This window comes from Zootoca vivipara, chromosome 3 (assembly GCF_963506605.1).
Source record: "Zootoca vivipara chromosome 3, rZooViv1.1, whole genome shotgun sequence".
NCBI lineage: Eukaryota > Metazoa > Chordata > Lepidosauria > Squamata > Lacertidae > Zootoca > Zootoca vivipara.
Genome location: NC_083278.1, coordinates 89275923 through 89303528, shown reverse-complemented (window position 1 = coordinate 89303528; position 27606 = coordinate 89275923). Strand labels below are relative to the sequence as shown.

Below are 27606 nucleotides of genomic sequence, written 5' to 3'. Positions count from 1 at the left end.
AGAAGGCGGCCCTCTGGCGGGATATGCCGACGGACGTCGATCTCCCAGGTCAAGGGGTCCCGAAGCCCGACCACCACCGGAGAACAGTGCTGGCTTGCCCGGCCGACCCCCGATCCAGGTGCGTGAGGAAGACTCGGGACGAGGCGAGGGTGGCCGGCAGTGGAGGAGGATGACCTGGTCCTGCTAGGAACATAGGAGCCAACTCCTGGGGGCTGAGCTCCCTTCGGCTACATGGGCGTGGCCATGGGGGGGTAGGGGGCAGCTGCCTCCCCAGCAAGTACATCGATTAGAATACTTACCTATCTGTAGTTCTTCTCCCTCAACATAAAGCCTGCCCCCCAACAGAAATCCTGACCACGCCCATGCCCCCTAACATATTTTTTGGGGGGGGGGCAGAACCGAATTAGCTGCAATGCAATTGGTCAGTTGTTTTATTTACTTGATTTAGGGGGCAGATGCCCCCCCTGGCAACACCCATGGGCTAAGGACCTTCCCCAAAGTTGATGGGCGTTGCCATACAAATGATGTGTATGCTGCATCATATGATTGATTATGCAGGGCAGGGCTCACCTGCCCCCCCCAATTAATATTTTATTCAAGTTGGCACCCCTGGCAGGGAAATCCTTCTTGCACCCTCAAGTATTGTGAACCATGGTATACAAATTTAATAAAGGGGCAAGGTGGGAGGTAGCGTCTCTCTTGGGAGCTTCTTAGGGGCAGGCAGATTGTAGGGGTCCCTGCTTCCAGGCCTGCCTGTTACACTACCTTAAGCCTAGGTGGGTGTCCTGGGAGTGGGGTGTCAGTACCCTTACCTCAGTGGGCAAGTGAATCAGGGGGTGAGGAGGGGGGGTGTCAGTTCCCCTGGCCTGGTTTCATGGCTCACAAAAGGCCCTATTTTCCCCATTCTCCCAACAGGTGTGGTTCCAGAACTGCAGAGCAAATCGAGCAGAGGGGAAAGCCTTGGAAGATCCCTCCAGGAGATCCCTCCACTGTGGACCCCTAGGCCGATTGCCTCCCTATGATGCAGGGTGCAAGCTGTCTCTTGTTCAAGATCTAGAGGGGTGTTAATGGAGAGCTGGACTTATGTCATGGGCTATGATCCTGTCCACAGTAAAGGTGTGCATTTTGAAATTGCCGCAAGACTCTGGACAAAAAAAAAAATCTGCTGGACAAAGAAGAGGAGCAAGGCATGGAGGCCCAATGCCCAGAATTGCCCCCCCCGCCCAATTTCCACCTGCTCCAGAGATTCCAAGCTGCAGCATGTAGCCACCACACAAGATGAAGCCTGTCACCACTTCATAGGGTTCCAAGCTTTCAGAAGAGACTGAACTGTTTTTGCTGGGTGATAGGATGGCTTAACTTGCCTCCACTGCTGTGAGGGGGTACATTGCTTGCTTAATAATTTGCTACTGGGCCTGGTTCAAGTGTTACTTCATAGATCCCTAACCAATTGGGGATAAACTTACTTTAAGGAGTATCTGATTCCTTATGTTCTGCTTATGCCCCTCTGTGTGGAGAGAACCAGAGCTTATAGGGTTAATAGCTCTGAGGAAGTGCGTCCTGACACTGGGGGCAGTCCCATCCGGACTTGCGCTTTGTTCTGTGTGACTCTATCACTTATGTTTTTTGAGATGAAGGGGTGAAGATTTCTTCATGACCCGGACTGATTTATGTTCTTGGCTGTACAATAAAGCTTCTTTAGATTAGAGAAGCTGCTTTGGAGTTCTTCTATCTACTCTCCTGGGGCAAATTTAGTGGACCTAGATGCTTCAGAGGTTTAGCAAGGGTTGGGACTTCAGCGTGGCAGTTCATCCCCCTCCTCAAGGGAGCTTTGGCATGATTTGTCCTTGCTTGCTTTTCAAAAATATTGTAAAAACTATATTCAGACAGGTCTTTCAAACTTGATGTGTTGGATATTTTTCTTGTAACACTGTGATTTTAGGCTTGTAATATTTTATAGCAAAGTGTGGTTTATAAATATTTAAGATAAATAATAAAATAATTCTGTCTAGCTGGTACACTTTGAATTCTTACTTCTTCGCTCCCCCCCCCCCATGACATTTAGTCCTTTAGTGTTGTGTAACTGAAAAACAAAGGGGTTGTTTCAGGCTGTCACCGTTAAAAGGGGATGCAGAGGCTGGCAGGATGATGGGAGTTGCAGTCCAAAACAAGGGCACCAGGTTAGTGAAAGCTGATTTAAGCAGCTCAAACCAATTCCAGTTAATAGCACCACTGGTGGTGGTTATGTTACAGTTTGGTTTGCCTGGAGTTGACGTGGGAGAAAGACACAGTGAAGAAATTCTATTGTGAATATTACTCAAGATTGTATACTGAGGTACCTTTGAGAAATATACACAACATAGACCTCGAGAGCAGGAATTATCGTAGCAAATGAAGAATAAAAGCACAAATCCTATAAAATCAAAGTGGTTATTTCGCAACCAAGTAAGGGGTCGGGTCCTGGGATTTCCATAGGATTGTACAAAAATACAAATTGTTCCTCTTTGTGAGAGGAGCTGAACCTTGGAAAGAAACCACATACACATTGATCTTTTCCTGACCCCATTGTCTATGAAAAAATGAAGAGGCGTTTTACTACTGTTCTATCCACTAACATTGGCTCAGGCAAACACATACCCCAATAACAAAATTCAATTTTACGGTTATTTTATGCCACCAATGGTTTTGTTTCCATAAACTGTTATGTGGTAACTGACTGAAATTGGTGACATTGTACTAGGTCTATGTGGCTGCTGCTGTTTTACAATCTATGAAATAAATATATAAATTGCAGAGAAAAATACACCAGGGGAGCCTTTGATCCCCCCACAAATTGGATGAAGTTCAAAGTCCATCTAAACATTCACCTGTGCACACACCTTCCAAATCACCAGGCAAAAATGCATTTCTGAAAATATATTAACTAAACGTTTAAAAACTATTTCAGGCCTAATGCTCACGTTTCGCAATTTTTGTAAAACATTACAACTTACATAACTCAATGAGAATAAAAGATTTATGCATTTCTTAAAAGAACAGGTTTTGCTAAATATAGACTCTGCAGTTAAGTTTTAAAGCAGCACAAATACACACACAGAATACAGAAGCATTTTTAAAACTATACAAAATTTTAAATTGAAAATTGTTTACATTTTCTTTTTACATTAACATACAAAAGACCTCATTTTATGAGGCATGAAAGAATCAAAACATTGCTACAGCTATCTAAAAATTCAAATCTGGAAACAATTTATTACACTGAAGCTTTACAAGTCTATTCTAAATAACTCAATACACCCTTTTTACAAGATTGATATTTCTGTTTACTGCTCAGATCTTTGCTTTTTTTTTTAGGCAGTTCAGGGGACTGGCTTTCCAACTGCATCGTGAACTCTGTTAATTGCTTGATAAGCAGGTATCTAGTTTAAGTTTGTGCAAACAAATCAATGGAAAAATATTACCAGTTATTTGTGTGAAATATCTTAACTAGAACACTTTGCCCATTATGGAGGGGGAAAAGCAAGTCATATCAATTTCTGGGAATTCAGCAGTCCTTTTCTACTCCTTCATTAGATTACTTTTATAAGTTATGATAAATAAAGACATTCGAACGATATTAACTGATTTACAGGGATTCCCAGTATCCACAAGTGTACAATAGCTACCTACCCACTCACATTCCTTTGCATATCCTGCTGCCACATCACGAGAACAGGAATACACACTGCTTTTTACCAATCACAGCACTCTTCAGAAACTAAAATCAAAAGGCAGTGAGACACTAATACTAGGCTTTCAAGAAGAGATTGCTATGCAACCTCTCAGTGTCACTTCCTTCTTCAAAACAGCTCTCAAATTAAGTTTAAAAGTATTCTTGCTTCACATTATAAGAAAACATGTCTGTATAACTTTCAGTTCAAAAACAACATACCTATGTACTTTTATAACTAAAGGTTAGCTGTTAAACAAGATACTGTATGTGCATAGCAAGTCAGGAAGTCTATAGCAATGCTGGTAATTTTATGCTGGTTTCTTCAGAAGCAGTACAATGGATCTCAAAATATCCTTCTCTTTTCCTATTTCTTCTAGCAGTTAGGATATTTGGTGAAGCTTATATAAGAAGGCTTTTTCATAACTACATTCTGTACACTTGGACTAAGGGGAACGTTTCTCTCAGTCTCTGTTGGTGTTATTTGCAGCAAAGGCATGTAGATTTCCCATCTGGCTGAGGCCACTCTGGATGTGTGCAACGTGGATCTCAACATTATTTTGAAAACAGCTAAAGAAAGAAAAAGTTTTCATCTGTCAGCATCTCTGAAATGTTCAACTTACTGAATGTATTATAAGCTACCCTGGGCTCCCCCCCTTTTAAGGCAGATGGATATAAATACAAATAAGCACACCAATAAATAAAATACTGCAAGATATTACCTGATGTTGGTGGAATCTATGGAATTCTTGATGTCGTTTAATGAATCTGTTAACGACTTAAACTCAAAGGAGTTTAGATCCCCTCCTTCTGCTAGACACTAGAAGAAAATAAATTTAAAAAATAGAGGTCCAGGAGATAATACATGCTACAGCCGTTTACAAAATCCAAAAACTGTGGAAACTGCTCTGCCACTTTGTGCATCCTGCTTGAAAGTGGGTGTGGGGTGGGAGACTAAAGGAGGTTAGTGGACATTGATGAGGTCCTCAGAGCATGCATAAACAGTAAGGGAGCACTACAGACTAGGTTCTGAGAAGGAAATGTAATGACAAGCCAAGTCCCTCTCTGAAAATTGCTGGAGTGGTATGTATGGGGGAAGTTTAGTTATTAGGGGTAGCAGACTTCCACACTTTTCTGAGGCCAGCATTACTGTTTCAGCATCAGGGACAAGGCTGAGCTTTGGCAGCATCCTTCACCTCAACAGGGGGAATGAGCATATTACAATATGCATTTTCATTCTCTCAGTACCTTAATCTGCAATAATATTGCTGTAAGCCTAGCAATCAAATCTGTCAGGTTTTCATTCTGAACACACGGCTGTCCTGTTGTTGATGTATTTGACTGTCTGACAATTTCCTGAGCTTCTTCTTCACATCTCCGTCTCAGGTCTGTGGGATGGTCTGCAGGCTGTAGACCCTGATCTGGGGCAAGCTGGGATATAAAATGAACATAGTTGGAATTAGATTTTGTCTGCCAAGAGTTCATCCAGGTTCTATATTCTAACATTATTGCTGACTTATATTCTGTTTAGATATGTTATCTAATGTAACAGTATCTGACTGAACAAGTTTTGCATTTAAACATTTTTAAACACCACCACTCCATTAGGGACAGTAGCAGAAGATGGTAGTGTATGAAACTAATAGAATAGTGTCCAACACTTCAGACTGCAGATATGGGATGCAATTTTTAATGATCCCCACACTTTAAAAATCCCTTCAAGCAGAAAACTAGCATAGAGTGGGCTGGAATAGGAGCTCTCTCTCTGATGTACTAGCTTTTTATTTGTGGGGAAGCAATTAAATAGCATCCCTCACTTGCAATCTCAGTTGCTACTGTCCATTCTACCATATCAGAGACTTACTACCTCATTCTCTTGCATGTGTATATCAGTTATCTTAGAATTTTAAAGTGTCAGGCATAGCTCTAGTGGCTTTAGCCCAAACGTAGCAAAGTTTTCCTGCACAGCGCAGAAGCTAGTTGAGGTGGAAATGACTAGTCGACTAGACGCAGAATAACTATTTACAGGATTTATTAAAAGAAAAGAAAACCAGCAGAGTTTCTGCATACAAAGCAAAGCAAAATAAATCCTTACTCTCTTTCTCTCTCTCTCCAACCATACGCAGCACTCCTACTCCTAACACCCACAAGAAACAACTGTGCTAGCATTCCTAGATGACAGAGTTCAGTGCTGGTCATTAACCAATGAGAGAGTTGTTGCCAGGCCAGGCAGACCTTGGCTTTCTGCCAAGAGTAAATTGACACTGCCTTGAGTTAATTGTGTGAAGCAAGAATCTGTAATTTTCCCATGAGAACCAATTATCAGAAACCGAACAAGTTAAGTTTTCCATTCATTTATGTAGCAAATATGTGAAGAGGCTTCTAAACAGTTGGAATATCAGTCATGGTGAAGTGGAAGAGTGTCTCTCTCTCTCTCTTACACACACACACACACACACACACACACACACACAGAGACACACACACACACACACACACACACACACACACACAGAGAGAGAGAGAGAGAGAGAGAGAAAGATGGGAACTGCAAAAAGTAAATGTTGCAGCAAGAAATGCTGAAGTCCTTAGTTTCATGTGACCATGCCCTCCTCTTCTATGATTCTGTGTTCTATTCCCCCAATTGACACTCAGTATTCTGTGGTTACTGAACATGCTCAATCCTCATTGGACTGTTTGTGAGTTTTGGTCTTTTTCTTACTCTCAAGGTTTCTAATAAAGACATCTGCAAATGTAAGGCTTCTGCTGAGTGCGCCAATACTGCTCCTTCTTTGCAGTGGCCTCATTTTGCTAGAGAAAGTAATGAAATCTTTAGAACAGGCATAGGCAACCTTGGCTCTCCAGATGTTTTGGAACTACAACTCCCATGATCCCTGACCACTGGCCCTGTTAGCTAGGGATCATGGGAGTTGTAGTTCCAAAACATCTGGAGAGCCAAGGTTTCCTATGCCTGCTTTAGTCATATACCAACAGATGACCAGACAGAAGTGATTTAATTATTACCATATTAATCCCCCCTCCATCCTTTTCTCAAGAAATATTACAGATGGTGGAGAGCATAAAGTATTTGAAACTCCCATTGTTCTAAGCGCATCTTGCGACAGGAAATTTCATTAGCACGAGCATTTTCTGAGCTCTGGGCGCAGTACTGTGCCTAATATTTCGGATTAAAACTGCCACTGCTAAAGAGACCCTCTTAAGAATATTAGGGGGGTGGGCAGGGGGACAACTAGACCATGTGAAAATTGAACATAATATTTTAGCTACAGTTCATTCACTTTCAGCTTTGTATTCTTGTTATAAAAGAGCATGCCTAGACATTCCGTTGTTGCACCCATAACCAAGGTTTAAGGTCCCATTTAGCTCCTAGCTTTCATATCTCAGTTTCTAACACTGTCTACCCCAGGGGTAGTCAACCTTTTTATACCTACCACCCACTAATGCATCTTTCTTGATAGTAACATTTCCTTACCGCCCACCAGTGCTCGATGGAAGGAGGATTCAGCTTGTGCTGTAGAACCCCCTACCGCACACCTAGAATCCTGAAACACCCACTAGTGGGCGGTAGGGACCCGGTTGACAACCCCTGGTCTACCCATTGGAGAGTGACACTGTACGAAACAATGCCTTAATTACTAATATGAAAGAGAACAGTTCCTCATGCCTGCAAGTCATGACAGCAGGGCGTAGTGGTCAATGTGGGACTTAGACCTGGGAGACCAGGTTTCAAATCGCTACTCAGCCATGACACCCACTGGGTTATCTTGGCCAGTCACTATCTCTCAGTTTAACCTACCTCACAGGGTTGGTGTGAAAATAAAATGGAGGAGGGAAGTGTATATGCCACCTTGAGGAACTTGGAGAAAAGAGGAGATATAAATGCAATAACAACACTAGTTACCTTGATACTACGTAGGTATTTGTGTAGTGAGAAGGGCACTCTCTTTCCTTGGCCTTGAGAGTAGGGCTTATGTTTGGTTCATATTTATTTAGCTTCCATTCCTTTTTCAGTAGTGATATTGTGTTACTAATATGGTGCCTTAATTATTTAGCCCTGTGCAATGTAAAACTAATTTTCAGTAATGAGAGATAGGTTTTGGGGTTTAAGCCTCCCTGTCTTTACTCCTAGTTGCAGATGTTGGCAGAGGACATGGTGAAATGAATTCTGTATCTGCTTAGAGACACACTTTTTCTTTTGTAGTCATGCAGCAGCTATCCAGGATTCAAAACAGGAGATATTCACAGTCTTCCCTAGGAATGCCAGGAATTGAATCAGTGACACTTTTCATGCAAAACTGATGCTCTACAACTGAACTACACCAGTTTCTGAGGCTGCTATGGGTTCTTCCAATGGCTATAACCCTCTTTATTTTGGAAAGATAGAATAGCAGCATTTTACCTCATAACAATACTGTTGAACTTTATGTAAAACTTTGTTTAGATCCTTGTTCAGCTGTTCAAGATCTAAGACAATAGTTGCGTATCTTCTCTGAAATTCAATGCCAATAGGCATTGAGTAGGATTTCTGTGCAAAGAAAAGAGAAAGAAAAGAATTAAGTGCACAAAGCAATAACTTGTTTATTGTACATTACCTTTCTTGCACAATTAAAGAGAGATTTCAAAACAATTTGGTTTTGAAATAGTTTTGACATGAGGGCTTCTTAAAATGCTTGCTGCACTACCTAACCACCTTAAGGAAAGTGTGAGAATATATTTAAATTTTCTATGAAGATTTAATCAACAAACGGAGTATCTTTTCAAAATCAATTCCTGCAAATAAATCTGAATTTCTGATGCAGATATTTTGTGAACTGTATTACAGTTTATTTTTAAAAAATAATAATTTTTTTTTACACCCGTCCCTCTATAGAAGTCCAGGGCAGCAACTGCATGCCTATTTAACTGATGGATGCCCAAGATAGCTTGGGTTGAGTTCAGATTTAGTACTGCTGAAATCCTACACACAATTACCTGTCAGTTCTCAGTGGGATTTACTTTTGAGTATGCATGCATAGGGTTGTGTTGGAAGGTGTTTTAAATGGAGAAAGATTCCTACCAGGACTTGTTACCATTTTTTATTTGAACTGTGACAGCAAAGGTAAGGTCACTCCGTGTTTGTTGAATGCTCTTCCCCAGGGAGGCTCGCTTGGCACCTTCATGACGTCTTTTTAGGCAACAGATGAAAACATTCCCTCTTTGTTCAGGCCCTTGGCCAATTAAACAATCTATGGCCTTTCAAACTGAGGTGGGGAGGGAGTATTGCTTTTGTTTGTTATTATGTTATGTATGTTTTTATCGTAAACCACCCTGTGGTCCCAGATGAAGGATGGTATAGGAATTGAATAAACAATAATTAAAAATAGCCACAAAAGAACATCTTAGAAATATATAGTTCTTTCTTTATGTCAATACTTAGAAAAGCTGCTACTAAGAACAAATTCTTTTCAAGTATTCTCCCACTCTTACCTAGATCTGAGAGTTAAAACCTTCAAACTGAGGCTTGGAGGCTCAGGGGGATGGGGCATGAGGCCTTCAATCCAAATTCTGTTACACATCTTCCTTTGTTTGAACTTATTTAAACAAGCATACACCTTTAAAACTCCTTAAGCCCTATGTAACCTTTACAAAACAGCTGAAACAAGTATATATAGATTTACCAATTTTTCTGCTTCTGTGTTCATCTCCCTTAATTGCTTGATGTGTTCCTTCTTGATCATAAGAATCTTTGATAATCTGGTCTGCAGAAAACAGAGAAAGCATGCCATATCAGAATAAATATAAGATCATTGGATTGTAAAATACATTATAGAAGCAGAAACTTAGCAAGCTATTGTTGTAGATATAAATCAGATGACCAAAATACAAATTAAATGTACAGACGATGTAATCTGGCTTTCAAAGATTTATGGAACGTCATTGCAGATGATTGACGAGGAACCCCCAAACTCGGCCCTCCAGATGTTTTGGGACTACAATTCTCATCATCCCTGAGCACTGGTCCTTTTGGCTAGGGATGATGGGAGTTGTAGTCCCAAAGCATCTGGAGGGCCGAGTTTGGGGGTGCCTGTGTTTGACAGTCATGTATAAAGTAATTAAACCGATTTTAACTTTTGGAGGTGCTCAAAATCAGTACAGATAAAACTGAAAGAAAAGGATTTACACTCACCACTTGGATAAGGAATTCTACTGGAAAACCACCTAATGTCTCACTATCTGAGCCTGAAAATTTGTTCTTCCAAGAAGACTGTCCTAGTAAAGGATCACTGTCCTATACAACAAAGAAAGTTGCCTTAAGCACTTTATTTCATTAATTCTTATATATGTATTAGTTAACTATAGAATTTATTGAAATGATACTTCAATTTGCTTCAGATGGTTTAAAATGCAGCAATTTACTGAATGAATTAAAAATTTCACTTCATGATACTTACTGTAATTGGTGACTGGAGGGAAGGTGTGTAATGTAACCGAGGAGGAGTCATAAAGAATCTAGAAGGTCGCTGTTTTTGTCCAAAGGCAGCAATTGGCATGGTTTCATGAGGTTCATTACTCTTAAGTTAGAAAGAGGAAGAAAAGTTAAGCAGCCTTCACTACGATTAAGAGAATGAACTCAAGTTTTAGTAATATCTTGAAAAAGAAAATGTATTTTAGATATATTAATAAAATTGACAAAAATACTATATGCCTCTTATTCTTGAAATGTCTTGTAAAATAAAATTATGACATTCATCTGGGAGAAAAGAATTCACATGCTTGCTGACTTTTTTTTTTTAAAAAAGTAGATATTACTTACGAGAACTTCATAATCTGGGATTGTATGCGTTCCAAGCCCTGACCTCTCAAAGGTTACTCTGTAAGTAGCATTAAGAGTGTCGACAGCATCTATCTGTCCAGTGAAGAGTCCATCATGAGCACCACGTAATCGTGCTAAAATAAAAAAACAACCCCTAGTCTTAATCAGAGCAAAATACTGTTGCATGCACAGAAATCAGGTGTAGCTTCCTCTGCCTTTCCAGCCTGCAGCAGTTGCATCCAGTTTCTAGCTCACATCACTCAACTCTGGTCTTTTTGTCCTTCTAATTAATTTCTTCCAGTAGCACCTTAGAAACCAACTAAGTTTGCATGCACAGGAAAGCTCATACCAATGACTGGAAGGAATTTTTAAATTTTGTTTTGGCAGACCAAACACCGCTACCTACCTGTAACTAATTACGGTAATAGATAGTTGAGAGAGAAAGGCCCACCCTGTGGCACAGAGCCATTTCCTTTGTTTCCTTAATGACCCATACTTAACAGGCCATTACCAGGCTGGCTATTCTAACAACTGAATCTATGCTGGATCCAGGAATCAGAAGGGTGGCTCAGGCCTAAAGGTAAAGGGACCCCTGACCATTAGGTCCAGTCGTGACCGACTCGGGTTGCGCGCTCATCTCGCATTATTGGCCGAGGGAGCCGGCGTATAGCTTCCAGGTCATGTGGCCAGCATGACAAAGCCGCTTCTGGCAAACCAGAGCAGCACATGGAAACGCCGTTTACCTTCCCACTATAGCGGTTCCTATTTATCTATTTGCATTTTTATGTGCTTTCGAACTGCTAGGTTGGCAGGAGATGGGACCAAGCAACGGGAGCTCACCCCGTCATAGGGATTCGAACCGCTGACCTTCTGATTAGGAAGCCCTAGGCTCAGTGGTTTAGCCCACAGCGCCACCTGGGTCCCATACAGCATCTCACAACACTATCTCCTCCCAAGAACAAGACATCTGTCCCTAAAGCTATGGGTACAGTAAGGCAACTATTTAATGATAGAATCATTTAATGAACGAATCTACTATCTAATGAAAGAATCAGAGTTCTGCATCAACAAATTCTGTACCAGGAAAGCAGAATTCTATAGCTAGTATAGTATTGCAAATTAATTTTTAATCTCATATATTTTCTTATTTTGTACAATTTAGTCTGATTTTCTAAATGGGAGAGGACAAGGCAGGTGCAGGACCGTGATCCCTGTCCCTATCCCAGAGAATCCTTTCTGGCTTCTAAGATTTCACTAGGCATTGCTTGCCTAATGTAAAAGCCTATCTTCACATAGCTATGAAGGCTAGAACCCTGCATTTTCAAAATGGAAGATTATGAGGAAGTGGAATTATGTGCTTGTGTGGAATCAGAGAATACAAAGCCCCTATTATAAACATGGCAGGAAACAAATGAAACTAAAACTCCAAATGGTGGGCATTTAAAACAAAGCTGCATTCTTGTTGTTGTTGTTTAGTCATTTAGTTGTGTCCGACTCTTCGTGACCCCATGGACCATAGCATGCCAGGCACTCCTGTCTTCCACTGCCTCCCGCAGTTTGGTCAGACTCATGTTAGTAGCTTCAAGAACACTGTCCAATAAGCTGCATTCTTATTGTTCTATAATTCTGGACAAGGCTGGGACAGCCCATTCTAGATGGCTGATAGAAAGACTGCTGGAACCAGCAAGCAGAAAACTCCCAATGATGTAATATCATCATGCTGTGTTAAAGAAAATAGTGGCAGACAACAGTCATGGAAGTGACAGGGTGGGTTAAAAGGAATTATGGAAGCTAGCCCTTGATTTAAGTACATGGTCCTGACAAAGACTAGAGAAGTTTTGCAAGATACATGACTACTTGGGTCATTTGAAATACCAAACCTAGGGAAGGTTTGTAGACTGTTTACAGATGGTGCAGTACTAGCAGTGGAGATGTAAAAGCTTCACTCCTTTAAATAACTTCAAGTTAAACTACATCTTCAGAATTCAACACCAATTAAAACAGTTGTGTAATTTAGAGATGGGAAAAGGTACCTGTAACTTTTGTTCCTATAACTAGTGGCAACGGAATTTCTTCTGGAAGATCTTTAAATTGGGATATATCTGCCACCTTCCGCTGTTGCAAAAGTCTAATTTTTTGCCGTTTCTGTTTTAATGCGGACCTTTCCTCTTCAAAGAATGCAGAAGAGCATCTGCAAAACAATTGTAATTTCTTTACTCTGTGTTCATTTATTCAAACATCTTATAGCTTTATCCTCGAAAAGTATGATAGATTGGGTCGCAACCAACAGTCACACAAGGACATCCGCTTGTGCAATGGCAGTTTCCTCCCTCAGCCCTCTGGTGAAGACTACAGTGATTGGGGGGGGGGGGTAAGTTCCAATGTGCAAGTGGAAGTCTTGCACTAACAGGACTTCGTTGGAGAAAACCGACTGCTTTTATACACTTGTTGGTACACAAACTGGAAAGGTCCCCTGCAGGAGTATTTGACAGAACTGAAATCTGTATGTGCTGAAAATAATAGTTTATCCCTATGTCTAAACATTGACACACAGAAATGATGGTTGTCGGTAATAAATTTAGTTAGATGCAACAAGTTTATCCTTTCTTTGCAAAACTGAAGCCTGTCAAAACCAAGTATGCACTGAAGAACGCCAGTGGTCAGCAGCAGCTATTTTATTTGTGGGGCTATCCTTAAACAGTTTATCAACTCCAGGCTCAGCAGAATAATAAAAATAAAAAACACATCCTAAAGAAGCTAGGAAAATGGTCTAATCCTTTAGCATCTGCACTGGTTGTCTGTTATTTATGTACATTAGTATGCTGTTTTTGACTTGGATACAGATTTAACATCAAAATGTAATGCTTTCTTATAAGGATTTACTGGTCTTCATTCAGTCCATTACTCATCCTGATACCTGAATCAGATGAACGTAAGAGACAGAACCTATTCCGAAAATCAGAATTACCTTACTCAGTGGTTTCAGGTACCGTAGATGTTTAAAAATGGAGAGCAATACAGAACCCTACAAAACCCCGTAACATAAATGTCAAGAAGCCAATAAGTAGTTGTCCAGTGGTATCTTCTGGAATCAAGCTCCTAGGTATGAATGGAAACACTGTGCTCCCATTTCTCAGCCCTATGCATAAGGATGTCATGGTCCATGGCACTGAAAGCTGCCAAGATACTTAACACGGTTGTGCTCTCCCAGTCCAGTATGGGGAGGGGGTGGGGCATTTGGTTAGCCACTTTGAGAATAGGATGCTGGACTAGAGGGGCCAGTGGCCTGATCCAGTAGGCTCTTCTTATGTCCTTATATGTGCTAAGCTGTACTCCTCAAGTGCTTTGCATTCATCATCAGGCTGAAACTTGGCTACATACTCAATTACGATTATGCAACATATCTTAAAATTACCCATTAAGCACCAACTTTTAAAAATGAATCATCCAGGAAACCCTTCAACAAAAACCACTACCACCAATTCCCCACAAAAACTCTACAGGCTAAAGAGCCTTCAGTCTTTCAAGTTAATATTTTACCTTCGTGGCTTCCCCATTAACCGTCTGATCTTTCCCCATTCAACTCTTGTTAATTTTCTGGTTTTCAGATTGGGAAAAGATTCTTTCAGGCAAACACAGAAATCATTATCACCTTCAAAGAGTGGCCTATTAAAAACAATTGGTATTCTGTCATTATATTTTCAAGTACATTCGGAAAATGTATTACGACATGCCAACACAATTTTACCTCCATATACCTAAGAATAGAGAATTTTGCTTCCTAAATGTTTAAATTATAGTCCTTTGTCAACATGAGCTTAATATTAATTTCTTCATTTTATAAGAAAAATGTTATAACTGAAATGTAACATGTTATAACTGAAAACTAAAATGTTATAAGCTAATGCAGTCAATTTAGAAATGAACAAGGCATTTTTACAAAAAAAAAATACTTTCCTATTTATTAAAACCCTGCCTTGCATAATATAGTTTACAGAACCATGAAAGTCATTATTACGCTTATGACCCCAGTAACTGTACTATTCAGAAATTAAAGTAATAAGCTTTGTAACATTAGAAATATTGCTATAAGTTGTCACCAATATATGGTAGGCAAAAATGATAAGAACCAGGCCAAGGTACAGTATATTTTAGCAAGAAAATATCAATTATTTTCTTATCTCTTTAAAAAACTTGCTATTGCAAAACATTTTGCAGAGAAACTGATGAGCAATAATGAATTCTTAAATATTATTAAAATCTGACAAACCATTTTTGCCCCATTTTGCTTTTTAAAAAAACCAAGTTTCATTGCACAGCTATGAAGCAGCCATATGAAAATACAAATAGCTTAATTCCAGTATTTTGCTTTATAATGCTATCTCATACATGCCTACACAGAAGAAAGCACCTTTGAGGTAAATGGTACTTGCTTCCATGTCTGCATAGGATTGTAATCTTAAACTAACAAATGAAAATTCATACATACTTATCTATATTTGAGTAGAACCACTCATAAATACACCATTTGTGTGCTTTAGGAAGTTTGAGTAAGTTACGTAGCCGCAAACCAATCTTCTGTGATGCCTTTTTGTCTGGTGTTGGCATTGTTGCAGTAAACTTCTAGATAATAAAAACAACAACCAGATATTACTAACAGAAATACTAAAAGAACAGAACCACAGAGAGCCAGTGTGGTGTAGTGGCTAAGAGCGGTAGACTCGTAATCTGGGGAACCGGGTTCGTGTCTCCGCTCCTCCACATGCAGCTGCTGGGTGACCTTGGGCTAGTCACACTTCTCTGAAGTCTCTCAGCCCCACCCACCTCACAGGGTGTCTGTTGTGGGGGAGGAGGGGAAAGGAGATTGTTAGCCACTTTGAGACTCCTTTGGGTAGTGATAAAGTGGGATATCAAATCCAAACTCTTCTTCTTCTTCTTATAGAGTGGGAAGTGACCTTGAGGGTCATCTAGTCCAACCCCCTATAATGCAGGAATCTCAAGTAGATCATACATGACAGATGGCCACCCAACCTCTGCTTAAAAGCCTCCAAGAAACTTGGACAAGTCTTAAGGGCAGTGCTGTGCACTTAAAAACCTCCAAGGAAGGAAAGTCCACGACCTCTCTTAGGAGTCTGTTCTGCTCTTACTGTCAGAAAGTTCTGCCTGATGTTTAGTTGGAATCACTTTTTTTGTAACTTGACTCTATTGGTTCAAGTCCTAGCTGAACTTGTCTTAGTTTTTAGTTGCTATTTTGTTAATAGTGATTTATAGATTGTAATTGTTTTACTGATTATTTGTTAATTATTTCATATGCTTTATGCTGCACTTGTGATGTTCTGTTAAGCTCTACTACTGTATGTTATTGTTATTTATTGTTTGTAAGCCACTTTGGAATTCATCTGAATGAAAAGCAGCATAGCAATACAACCAATCCAATTTGCAAACCTGAGTTCATTCTGAGCTTTGGCCCACCTGACCTTCTCCTTACAACTGTTGGCTACTCTTTTCTTTGTGATTTCTCATTTCTTCCATTTTTTTACATGCCCTTCATAAATCTCAGTTCATCTGTAAGCTCCTTATGCAGCCACACTGGTTTCTTTAAGTGCAGCACATTTTTCTTTCTTGTTGGAATTATCTGCCTTTGTCCCTTCAATCTTTCACCTTTAAGAAACTCCCATCCACCTTGAACTCCCTTCTCTTTGAGTATTTCTGACCATGGAATCTCACTCAGTAGTTCCTTAAGTTTTTTGAAATCAGGCTTCTTAAAGTTCACAGTTGATGTTCAACTACACTCAGTTTTCATTGCCTGTGCATAATAAAACCCAAGAGGACATAATCAGTTCCTCCCAAGCTTCCGGGTACTTTCACTTTTTCGATCAGTTCCTCTCTGCTGGTGAGCACTAGGTCCAAGAGAGATGACACCCTTGTTGCTTCTTCCACTTGTCAGTGAGGCAATGGAGGAATTTGTTGGACCTTACATTCTTGGCAGAGTTTGAGTTCTAACAGATAGTGGTAGCTGAAGTATCCCATGACTACTATATTTCTCCTTTTTGAATGTGTTTGAATTTTTGAAATAAAGTGGAAACTGAGAAGGTTTAGTTTACCTATCAATGAATGCAACAAACTTTACAGATTAACTTACCTGGGGAACCATTGCAACTCTCTGATTTCTTTTGGGTGATCGTGTATTCATTTGCCTTTCCTCTTCCTCACAAAAGGACCGACTTCGTTTTGAACTTCTGAAGGGCTGGGGCAAAAAGAAAAATCTGACTCAATCAACTGAAAAGTTTCACAACGCGCTTTCCTGCAATACAGCAAACCAATGATAAAAATGCAGAAGATGCTTCTTATAATATAATCTTTCTTGATCTATGTAGCACAGTTACATACTTTTGTGGCCTCACCTCACTTATTTTACTTAGCTGAAAGCAAATTTACCTAAACAGCTGGCTTCCTTTTGTACAACTGCTACAGTACTCATGTACTGTCATATTTTATACTGTTACTGTGTGCTTACGAAACCAGGAAAAATGTTTATTCTTTAAAAAATGTAACGGCCAAAGGAAAGAAAATCAGAAGACCACTAATATAGGTCAATGTTACTCCTTACCATTTCTACAGTAGCTCCTGCATTCTTGCCTTTCCAAATGGGTGTTTTCTGCAAGGAACTGAATTTTTCATTCCATGTATTTGATAAACTTCCCTCTGTATTAAGTTATAAATCATAAATATTATTATTCCTATGTAAAATTAATATGTTCTCTAAAAATCCTTTACAAATCAAAATTTAAAAGTTTACAATTCTTAACCTTAATATTATACCCACATTGCAAAAAACCTCTGTTTAATTATTTAAAAATTATGTTATCTTTCTATTTTGAAAATGCAGAATGCCAATTTGTATTATTTACATGCTGAAAGCAGTTAATTGCAAATTGGCATGTTTCATTTTCAAAATAGTTTTATCTTTCTATGCCAAAATCCATAGGAAAGTTATGAAATATAAAAATAGAATAGCATCCAAATAGTATAGTATTTAGTTTTACTACCTTTTAAGACCAGTCTCTAAGTTTCACCCCACAGTGACCAACATTCTCTATCTTAATTAGGTTTCAACATAATCTTTCAGAATATCAAAATGTATCAACATATGATTTCACCTAAGGACGACTTAGCTCAAGGCAATTTCCCTACAGATGTATTGCATCTTTTTAGACTTAAAGTTTCCATGGGGAAATATGTTTCCTCTCCCCCCTTTTTGGGAGTATGGGGAAGAGAATTATAAATTTTGGGGGAAATTTAATTTTGGTAAGTAAAATGCTTTTAAAGTACATTTAAAAATAAAATTATAGTCTATTTACACTGCTGCAAATCTCTTAGATCCAAGATACAAATGTTTCAGAATAGATATTAATCCCCTCCAATTCCCGATTTTTCAATTTCAGGATCATTTGTTTGGTTTTCTTAAACTGTTTATCTTTTACAGGTATTATACAGAACAATAACTCTTTCCCGAGCTGACATTGAAGAACAGATTCATACAAGAGATATAGAAAAACTATAGTTTGAAAGTCACCCTATCAAGAGATGTTAAATAAAAGAATTGATCCACAATTAGGACCATTTGTCTTTCTGGTTCACATCTCTACTTCTGTGTAGCAAAACTGCACAGAACCATAAAATTCAGGAAATGCAGATACAACTCTTTGCCTTCTGACAAGGTTGAAACTTAAAAAATAAAATAAAATCAGAGGGCTTCCTGTATTAGTTTTAGCTGATGTGTGACTTTTCAATAGTTTCTTTAGTTATTATCTGGCTTATTTTATTATTGCTTTATCTTAATGGATGTTATAATGTATTTTTGATTCTTCTTAGCTACTTTGGATGTTTCCTTTAACAGAAGAGCAGGAAATGTGGTTTTTGATAAAAACACATTTCATTGTACACATACAGCAGAATTCATATATTATGTACACATATTGGGTGATATTCAATGTTAGTCAAAGTGAACCCACTGTAATCAATGGATGTACATCTATTGATTTCAATGACTCTTTGCTGATTGTGACTTAGTTGACTATCCCCTATTATGATGTATAAATCTGACAGTGCTGCACAAAGGATTTTTTTTGTAACTCCCCCTGAATACTTCAGGACCCAATGCTATTTTTTTATCTGATCCAACTTCCCACTTAAGAATGAAATGCTCTTTAGATATTCATTTACACCATGACTGAACTTTTAGTTCCAAAAGTACAACAAATTAAAAATAAAAGGTATGTCCTACCTTTCAAACTAACCAGAGCTTTTGCTGATGAACCTGAAATAAGTAAAAAAAATCCAATAAGGGAACAATATTTCCTGACAGTGGATTCACAGTTCTTTCAGCATTTATTTTTATTTTTTAATAGGGAAATGCCTTACGAATGTAAACAAGCTTCAGTCTGTTCAGCTATTATGGCTTCCAACCAAGGAAGTATTACTTCAGGGAATATGTACTTCTGGGAAGGTCAGGAGTCTCTGTGAAAACATCCTCAGCATGCTCACAAAGTATTCATCAGAGAAGTGTAGCTATGACAGCTAAGTCAAATTCAAAGTACTGTATAAAGTATAAATATCAGTTGTGTCCAATTGGTATCCCTCTACTGAGGAAGGCTCTTTGATCCAGCAGAATCTACCATCAACAGACTAAGAACTGAGGTGATCTTTGGTAATTCCCCCTGCAGATTCCACACCATCTCTCACACTGTACTGAAGGATCCATAACAGATTTGGGCAGGTATGGAGTTGAAGGGGGTTGGCATTTGTCTGTCTTGGGAGACAATGGAGAGTGTGCCTTTGGGGGTGAAGTCAAACTGTTGGAAGGTTGCAGTGCCTGCTGTGACTGATGTGGGAGAGACATGTTTTGTTGCAGCTGGGGCAGATGAAGGCACTGGATGTGCTGCTGCAGATGCACCATGGCGTTTCTTCTCTCTGTGCTCCTTGCAGCAGTCATTCCTCCTCTGGTCACTGCTGTGGGCACACAACCTGACTGATTGTCTCCAGGTACTGTGGTTGTCTGCAAGGGATTCCCACACGGTGAAGTTAATGTTGCCAGTCTTCATGTCACATTTGCAGACATCTTTGTAAATGCCAACGGGCCTAGGGAAAATTTCTGAAAATCACTCCAATCCCTGGTCCACTAATTTAAGTTTCCACTGGATCAAAGAGTTTTCTTTTGGTGGAGGAACACCAACTAGATACAGCTCAGAAGTACATTAGCGCTAGGGTTATTTCACACATATAATGTCAAATTATTGTGTGATGGTAAAGGAACAAGGACTGTGCTCCGTTGCCCTAGTCCCCTAATTACTAACTTCCTGATATTCAGCAAACCATATTTTGTGGTTTCATATAAGGAGCATGAATACAATCTCCTCAACTATAAAGTCAAAGTAAGCCAAAAAATGAAAACAAGCTTTCAGTAGAATGCAACATAGCAGTAATACCGGTGTCCCATGAGTCAAATCTGAGTATAGAAGGTAGGCACCAGAAGCAAAAAAACGGCAAATATCATTAGTTGTAGTTATTACATTTGTATACTGCCCTTCATCCAAGGATCACATAACAGTTCATGACACAAAAATGCAAAATGAGAACACATAATACATTTTAAAAAACCAATAACCTCCCTTTCCATAGACACATTTAAAAGGCCATTAAATGTTTAATCAAGCAATGGCCTGGTTATAAATGTTTTCACCTGGCACCTAGTGTTATGTAATGAAGGCACCAGGCAAGCCTCTCTGGGGAGTGAATTCCACAAATGCGAAACCACAGCAGAAAAGGCTTGTTCTTGTGTTGCTACCTTCTGGTCCTTTCGTGGAGAGGGCACATGGAGAAAGGCTCAGATGATGATAACAGGGTCTGGGTAGGTTCAAATGAGGAGATGTGATCCTTGAGGTATTGCAGTCCTAAGCCATTTAAGGCTTTACAAGTCAAAACCAGCCCGGAAGCCAATTGGCAGCCAGTGCAGATTGGTGTATGTTCAAACCGTTTTGCCCTGGTGAGCAACTTGGCCACCAAATTCTACATGAGCTGAAGTTTCCAAACCATTTTCAGAGGCAGCCCCATGTAGAACACATTGCAGCAGTAATCTAATTTAGAGATTACCAGAGAACAGAAGACAGAAGTTAGGCTATCTTTGTCCAGATTAGGGGCACAGCTGGGCCACAAGACAAAGCTAATGGAAGGCACCCTGTGTCATCGAGGCCACTTGAGCCTCAAGTGACAGATTGAGTGACAGCAAAGGATCCGGGATTACCCCCAAGCTATGTACATACTCTTTCAGAGGGAATGTAACCCCATTAGGAGCAGGCAATCTCCTACCCATCCAGTCTAGGGAAGCACCCACTAGCAGTGCTTCAGTCTTATCTGGACTGAGTTTCAGTGTGTTGGCTCTCATCCAGTCCATTACTGAGGCAATACAATAGTCCATCACATCTACTGCCATACCTGCAGATGTAAAGGAGAAGTAGAGCTGTATGCAATCCACTTATTGCTGACAATGCACTCCAAAACTCCAGATGCTCCCACTCATCGGCTTCAAGTAAATGTTAAACAGCATAAAGGATAAAATTGAATCCTGAGGAACCCCACATTGAAGGTTCCACAGGGCAGAAGAACACTCCCCAAGCATCACCCTCTTGAAATGGCCATCCAAGTATGACCGGAACCAAAGAGGTTTCCGTGCCTAAACCAGGCCTAAACCTCAATTGATACGGACCAAGAAAACCAGTTTCCTTCAAGAGCATCTGGATCTGGTCTGTGACTACTTCCTAAAGAACCTTGCCCAAGAAGGGGAGATTGGATTTTTCTGAATCCAGGGAGGGCTTCTTAAGGAGTGGTCTTACCAATGGCTTCTTTCAAGCAGGGAGGGACCACCCCCTATCACAGTACCCTCTGTGCTAGTTTTTATTAGTCAAGAGGGGCGAGAGCTCAAGCAGCTTCCCTGACCGATCCAAGTATCTTGTCCACATCCTCAAGCCTTACCAACTGAAAATCATCCAACACAACAGGACTAGACAGTGCTTTGGACACCCCTTGAGAGTCATTACTGTAACAGCGGAGTCAAGATCCCTGTGGATGCAAGCAATGATGACACAAAGCAAAATCTTACTGACAACATTGATTTTCCCTCTGTCCCTGTGCAATGTTGTACAGTAACGATAAAAGATCGGTTTTACTCTCAAAGATTAGTCACAGGTCCAAAGACTCAGATGTTATAATGCAATACAACATCACACACCTGTATTTTTACAGACCACAAACAAAATAGAAAGAGAGAGAGAGCAGTAAGCTGGAAGCATGGCTGAGCAGATAGTCCACACACCAGTCTAGCACAGACCCAGATGAAACCAGTTAGGAAGGCAGTAACAATTAGTATGCAATACTGCAAGAACTGTATTAGATCAGCAGTCATTATTTGCCAGCACTACTGAATCACACTATCAGATTATGATCTCAGGCCACTTTCTTCATGGTAAATTCCATTACTTGATGGGACTTATTTCCAAATAAATGTTTTTGGAGTCAGGTATGAAAGTGGTTGACAAATGTTGATCTAACTACAGAAGCCTATCACTTTGTGAAGCTGGTGGAGAGTGGGATGGGGAAATTTAATAGAAAGCTGTTACACCACAAATGATTGAATAAGAAGGCGATCTCAGCACTGTTTGCATTTTGTGTTTTAAAAAATAAGCATTCTAAATCAACCCTACACCTCCCAAGTGAACTAATTAAGTTTAGTTTATGTAGCTTAATTTACCTATTTTGCATCATTTTTTTGGCTTGGGCTAATGGGAATTGACAGCTTTGTTCAGATGTTGATGCAGAACATCCCAACAGATGCACCTTTTGTAAAGGAAGAAACTTCTGGCTTGAATGATTATGAGTACCTCTTAGCACAGGGGTCAACAAACTTTTTCAGCAGGGGCCCGGTCTACTGTCCTCAGATCTTGTGGGGGGCCGGACTTTATTTTGAAAAAATATATATGAATGAATTCCTATGCCCCACAAAAAACCCAGAGATGCATTTTTAAATAAAAGGACACATTCTACTCATGTAAAAACACCAGGCAGGCCCCACAAATAACCCAGAGGTACATTTTAAAGAAAAGGACACATTCTACTCATGTAAAAACACACTGAACCCCAGACTGTTCATGGGCTGGATTTAGAAGGCGATTGGGCCGGATCTGGCCCCTGGGCCTTAACTTGCCTACCCATGACTTAGTAATTATTTTTCATGTGAATGCAGCCATCACACAAACTACTTATCAGCATGGTTGCACCAACATTACTTCCTCCAGGTGGCTGTGTCCTTCAGAATGCGCTTTGGGGGATATCTGGACTGGACCCATGTGTCCTTATATAAAAAAAAATCAGTTTCCTGAGCAGAAACCTGCATTTAAAAAAAAGATAAAGCATTATGTTGTTCAATTCCATACTGCCAAATGATTTGTGCAATAGGTTGACAAGCAACAGTTATTTAGATAACTGTGTTATCTAAATCAGTAGTCTTCTACTTTTTCAGACCAAGGACCAATGTTAACCCAAACATGCATTTGGAAACCCAGTTCTTAATTTCCCCCATATATTTGAATGGTGGTAGTGCTGCTGTTTTGACCTAACTTAAACCAAGCTGCAACCTGGTAGTGGGTCCTAGCCTACCAGTTGAAGGCCAATGATCTAAATACATGTTCATAACTTCTTAATCACATGTTTGGAAGGTGGTTGCATGTGCTAATGTAGATGTATCTTGAGTTTTCTGATTATCATGCTTGGAGTGGGGAGGAAATTTCTTCTATGTCAGAGTAGACAACTAGTTGTAATTGCCTTCCTTTAACACCTGGCTTGGGTGAGTTTCTCAAGATATTTGGTATATAGATGCACCGTGCAATTCCTTAGTGAGTGGTCATCTCTGACATGGTGTCGATGCATTCTGCTTGATGCACATGTTTATACTTGGGATCATGCAAGTTAATATGTAGATAGAATAGTGATAGTGCAAATAATAGGTACCTGATTCAATATTAAACATACAAACAAATGCCTTGCATGTTCTCATTAAAGAATTCTCATACAGGTCATTTTCATATATGCATCTCCCAGTACAAAACACTTGTATATAAACATTGTGCATTCACACTCATTAGTCTCACCCTATGAAGAGGATAGCCCCCAAATGATAGCTCCCAAATCATATCAGACTAGAAAATACCTTTCAAAATGACCCTTACAGTTTGTCATGTGGAACCAATGGACCTACTGAGAATGACTAACAATTGATATCACCTAATACACTGAGTAGGGACGCGGGTGGCGCTGTGGTCTAAACCACAGAGCCTAGGGTTTGTCGATCAGAAGGTTGGCGATTCAAATCCCTGCAATGGCATGAACTCATGTAGCTCGGTCCCTGCTCCTGTCAACCTAGCAGTTCGAAAGCACGTCAAAGTGCAAGTAGATAAATAGGTACCGCTCCGGCGGGAAGGTAAACAGTGTTTCCGTGCACTGCTCTGGTTCACCAGAAGCGGCTTAGTTATGCTGGCCACATGACCCGGAAGCTGTCTGTGGACAAACGCCGGCTCCCTTGGCCTATAGAGCGAGATGAGCGTCGCAACCCCAGAGTCGTCCACAACTGGACCTAATGGTCAGGGGTACCTTTACCTTTACAACATTGAGTAAATCTAGTAATTTTTACCAATCATAGTAAACTGTAACCAAACTTACTTACTTTCAAATGTACTTTCAAATGTACAAATACTGTACAGCTCAAAATAAATTTATTAATATTGTACAGTTTCCCCACATAATGATTTAATTCTTTGCTTAATCTACTATATAGCACATTAGACAAATACCTTTGATTATTATAACCTATATTCACAACACCCTTCAAAGCCATTGATAGTTTGTCCATAAATGCAATTTTATATAATTCAGTTTTTCTTTAAGCTTCAGCTTTTGCAATATCAACACAGTTGTGAACTTGAGTGTATAGTGTGTATATTGCCTTGCATTATTTCCCGCACATTTGAACAGATCTTTGGCCACCACCTGCATAACTACTAAATGAGTCCATATGCAGTAAGATTTCATGTTTTGTATTCATTTTCTTGTTTTCATATACACAGTTATTTTCAGTGTACATGCAAACCTGCATTAATTTCCACCAATTCAACACAGAACTCTATATGTAAGTCACCGAAGTGTTCCTATTCCTTAGAAAGAAGTTAACAGTGACATCCACAGCACATTAACACCTCCTGTTAATACTCTGATTACCTTTTTACATAAACACAACAAAAGGTCAAGTGAATCTTGACCTGTCTCAGGGTGAATTTTTGTGGCAGCTCCCAATCCTTCATATAATAAATGCATCAGAGAACATGCATTACTTTTATGTTGAGAATATGAGCCACCATTCTTCTATATCCAGTGCTTACTCTTTTTTTATTTGCTTACATTGGCACCCTACCCTATAGTAGAACTCTTGGAGCAGTTTACCTGCTTTACACTTTTGAGCTGAGAAACATCTCCCAGATTCAACGAAAATGCTTCCTCATGAAGATATATACTTGTTTTTGCTTCCCTGGACAACCTGAATGTCCCCTCCCCCACATACATGGAACTTCTCAATATACCATGCCACAATTTTCCATGGTGCAACATACATAGCAAGCAAACTCTAGGAAGCATATTCAACCCTGCCAAGTGATCGGCCACAAAACCAGCACTTTTTTTTCCTGAAGAAAATGTTTAGGGCTACTTTCATTTTCCTACTATATTGAAATACTGCCCCTCAATGAGGCCAAACTTAGATTCACAAAATGTTTAGGGGTATGTGTACCCCTGCGTACCCCCCAGAAAAAAGCACTGCACAAAGCAATGCACTACCTTGGGTCCATATTGAGAGGTTGCTAAATTACTAGATGACATACACAAGAGAAACAACAATATAGACCTTGCCTTTGTCACTTTCACTATCCTGTTGCTATGGACAAAAGGAGAGTGAAAAACAATGCTTTATTTATCCTGGTTAAGAAACTATCTTCCCAAGCAGCAGGACGTTCCGTAGTGAAAAAGGGTGATCACCTAAACCACCCCCAAAGCATCGAAGATTAGTGCCATGTCAAACCCCCGGGGCAGGATGCCCATGGCAGGTCAGACCCCCCCCCCCAACTGCGCTGTGGTGGTTGCTGTACCCTTTATTTCCACTGCCTCCCCGGAGATGTGCAATGTCAGTGGCAGCCACCTGCCCCGCACGAATACTTCACTGCCCGGCCTAGGGAAGCTTCCACATCTCCCTTTCCAGCCCCGGGCACTGCCCCGGCCTGCACCAAGACTGGGGGTGCAGGGTGCGGCTCACCCCCGACAGGAGAAGTGGAGGTTACATAACAGCGGCTTCCGGCCCTGCTCTGCTGGCCTCTCCCCGCCACCGCCTCCCGAAGAGGGCAGCTCCGGGGTACGGGCGGATTGGAAGCCACTGGAGAACTGCACTAGGCCGGGCACTGAGGGAGGAGGAGACTGTGGCTCCGGCCCCGCACAGCTCCCACAACAACAGCAGCAGCAGCAGGAGCAAAAACAGCAGCAGCAGCAGCGAGCGCCGCCGGCGGCGGCAGCCGGAGCGACCAGGGCGGCTCCAGGCCGGGGGAAAGGGAGCAGGCGGAGGGTCCCGTCCCCGGGACCGCCCTTTGAGGAGCTGCGGCGGAGGAAGGGGCCGAGCGACGGGACGGAGCGAGGGGCGCCGCGGGTTGCTACTCACTCTCGTCAGGCAGCTGATCCAACTCCGCCATCTTGAAGGAGCCGCGCCGCTTTTTCAAAGGCTGCCTGTCGCGGTGCATTGTGGGGGAGGAGACGGAGTCCTCCAGCCCGCCTGGCTGGCGGAACCGGGGCGGCAGCGTCGCGCCAAGCCGCTCAAGCAGCCCGTCCGGGGCGCCGCCGAGGTTCCCGCGAAGGCAGCCGCGGGCGGGAGCGCGCTCCGCTTGGCTGCCGCGCGGCAGGCGGCTATCTGCTCTCTTTCGTAGAGGCTTGAGAGAATTCCCAGCGCTGGCTTCCCTGCCGCCCCGGGTGCAAGGGCTACCCCTCTGACACGCGTCTTGCAGTCGTGGGCATGGTTGAGGCTGATGACGCGCAGAGCCACCGGGCTGTGCATCTCTTGCTCTGCTCTCAGGAGGGGATAGTTGGGTGTCGTGGTGCGGGGCGTAAGAGAAACCCCCCTCTCCTCCCCAAGCAACTTTATAGGTACTCGTCGAGATGGTGCTTTTTGTTGTTGCATTTTGGGGTTTTTTGTACAGTCCTTAATTTCTGGGCACCGCATTTTAAGGAGGCTGCGGGGTTTTGTTTTCCAAAGATGGTGAGGGACTTGGAGACCACGTCTGACGAGGCTGGGTATATATTTAGCTTGGAGAACAGAGACCATTAAAAGACGGCATGATACCCATCTTCGGGTATGTTGAAAGGCTGTCCCATAGGTGTTGGAGCACACCCTGTTTCCTCACAGCGCAAGACTTTGAACCGGTGGGTTCAAATGACAAGAAAGGAGGTTATGAATAATCCGGAGGAAGAACTTCCCGAGTGTAGGAGCGATTCAGTTCACTCTTCTCCATCGCCCCTCCAACACGGTTTTTTCCTCTGAGCGGAAAGAAAGAAAAACATTATGATAACGACAACTGCCTAGAGTAGATCTTTCTGCAATTTGTGCTGCCATTGAATGCTAGTAACATTTCTTCAGGACCTCTCCGGGGAGTCACAGGGCAGTTTCCGTTGCTAGACTCAAACTCCCATCGTCCTTGGCCGTTGGACTTGCTGGCTGGGGCTGATGGGAGTTGGAGTCCAACAGCACAAGGTCCCTATCGCTCAACTAGGGCGACTACAGTATAGATTTGCAGTCTTTGTGGAATATGGGAGGGGAAGCAGCTATGTAGTAAGTAACTGGTGGTTAACAGATTGAGGTTGAATCCTGACAAGACTGAAGTACTGTTTCTGGGGGACAGGGGTGTGTGTGTGTGTGTGGGGACTCTCTGGTCCTGAATAGGGTAAG

The 27606-nt window shown here is 41.1% G+C and overlaps 1 protein-coding gene across 2 annotated transcripts; it reads right to left on the bottom strand.

The window, feature by feature from the left end:
- Window positions 1-1192: 1192 nt before the first annotated feature.
- Window positions 1193-26407, bottom strand: LIN9 (lin-9 DREAM MuvB core complex component). 2 transcript variants are annotated; one of them, XM_035111452.2, is made up of 15 exons: window positions 26329-26407; window positions 18811-18843; window positions 17134-17228; window positions 16666-16770; window positions 15013-15146; window positions 14064-14189; window positions 12557-12714; window positions 10524-10657; window positions 10162-10281; window positions 9897-9998; window positions 9388-9468; window positions 8130-8255; window positions 4958-5140; window positions 4432-4529; window positions 1193-4279 (listed from the first exon to the last, which is right to left on the bottom strand). In XM_035111452.2, exons 1-15 carry the CDS (start codon window positions 26405-26407, stop codon window positions 4174-4176), a joined length of 1680 nt encoding a protein of 559 aa, XP_034967343.1. In that variant the 3' UTR covers window positions 1193-4173. The 2 variants fall into 2 exon arrangements, with proteins under 2 accessions (XP_034967343.1, XP_060128953.1); XM_060272970.1 differs by lacking the exon at window positions 26329-26407 and adding an exon at window positions 22865-26294.
- Between the last annotated feature and the right edge of the window lie 1199 nt (window positions 26408-27606).

What these genes read in the sequence shown, in the direction of transcription:
- LIN9 (XM_035111452.2), bottom strand. Translation starts at nt 26,407, where the DNA reads ATGCACCGCGACAGGCAGCCTTTGAAAAAGCGGCGCGGCTCCTTCAAG. An exon ending in GAGTTGCAATGGTTCCCCAG is followed by an intron (nt 15,147 to 16,665) that starts GTAAGTTAATCT and finishes TTTATTATCTAG; the next exon opens with AAGTTTACTGCAACAATGCC. An exon ending in TAGAATTCCTTATCCAAGTG is followed by an intron (nt 9,469 to 9,896) that starts GTGAGTGTAAAT and finishes TGTTTTCTGCAG; the next exon opens with ACCAGATTATCAAAGATTCT.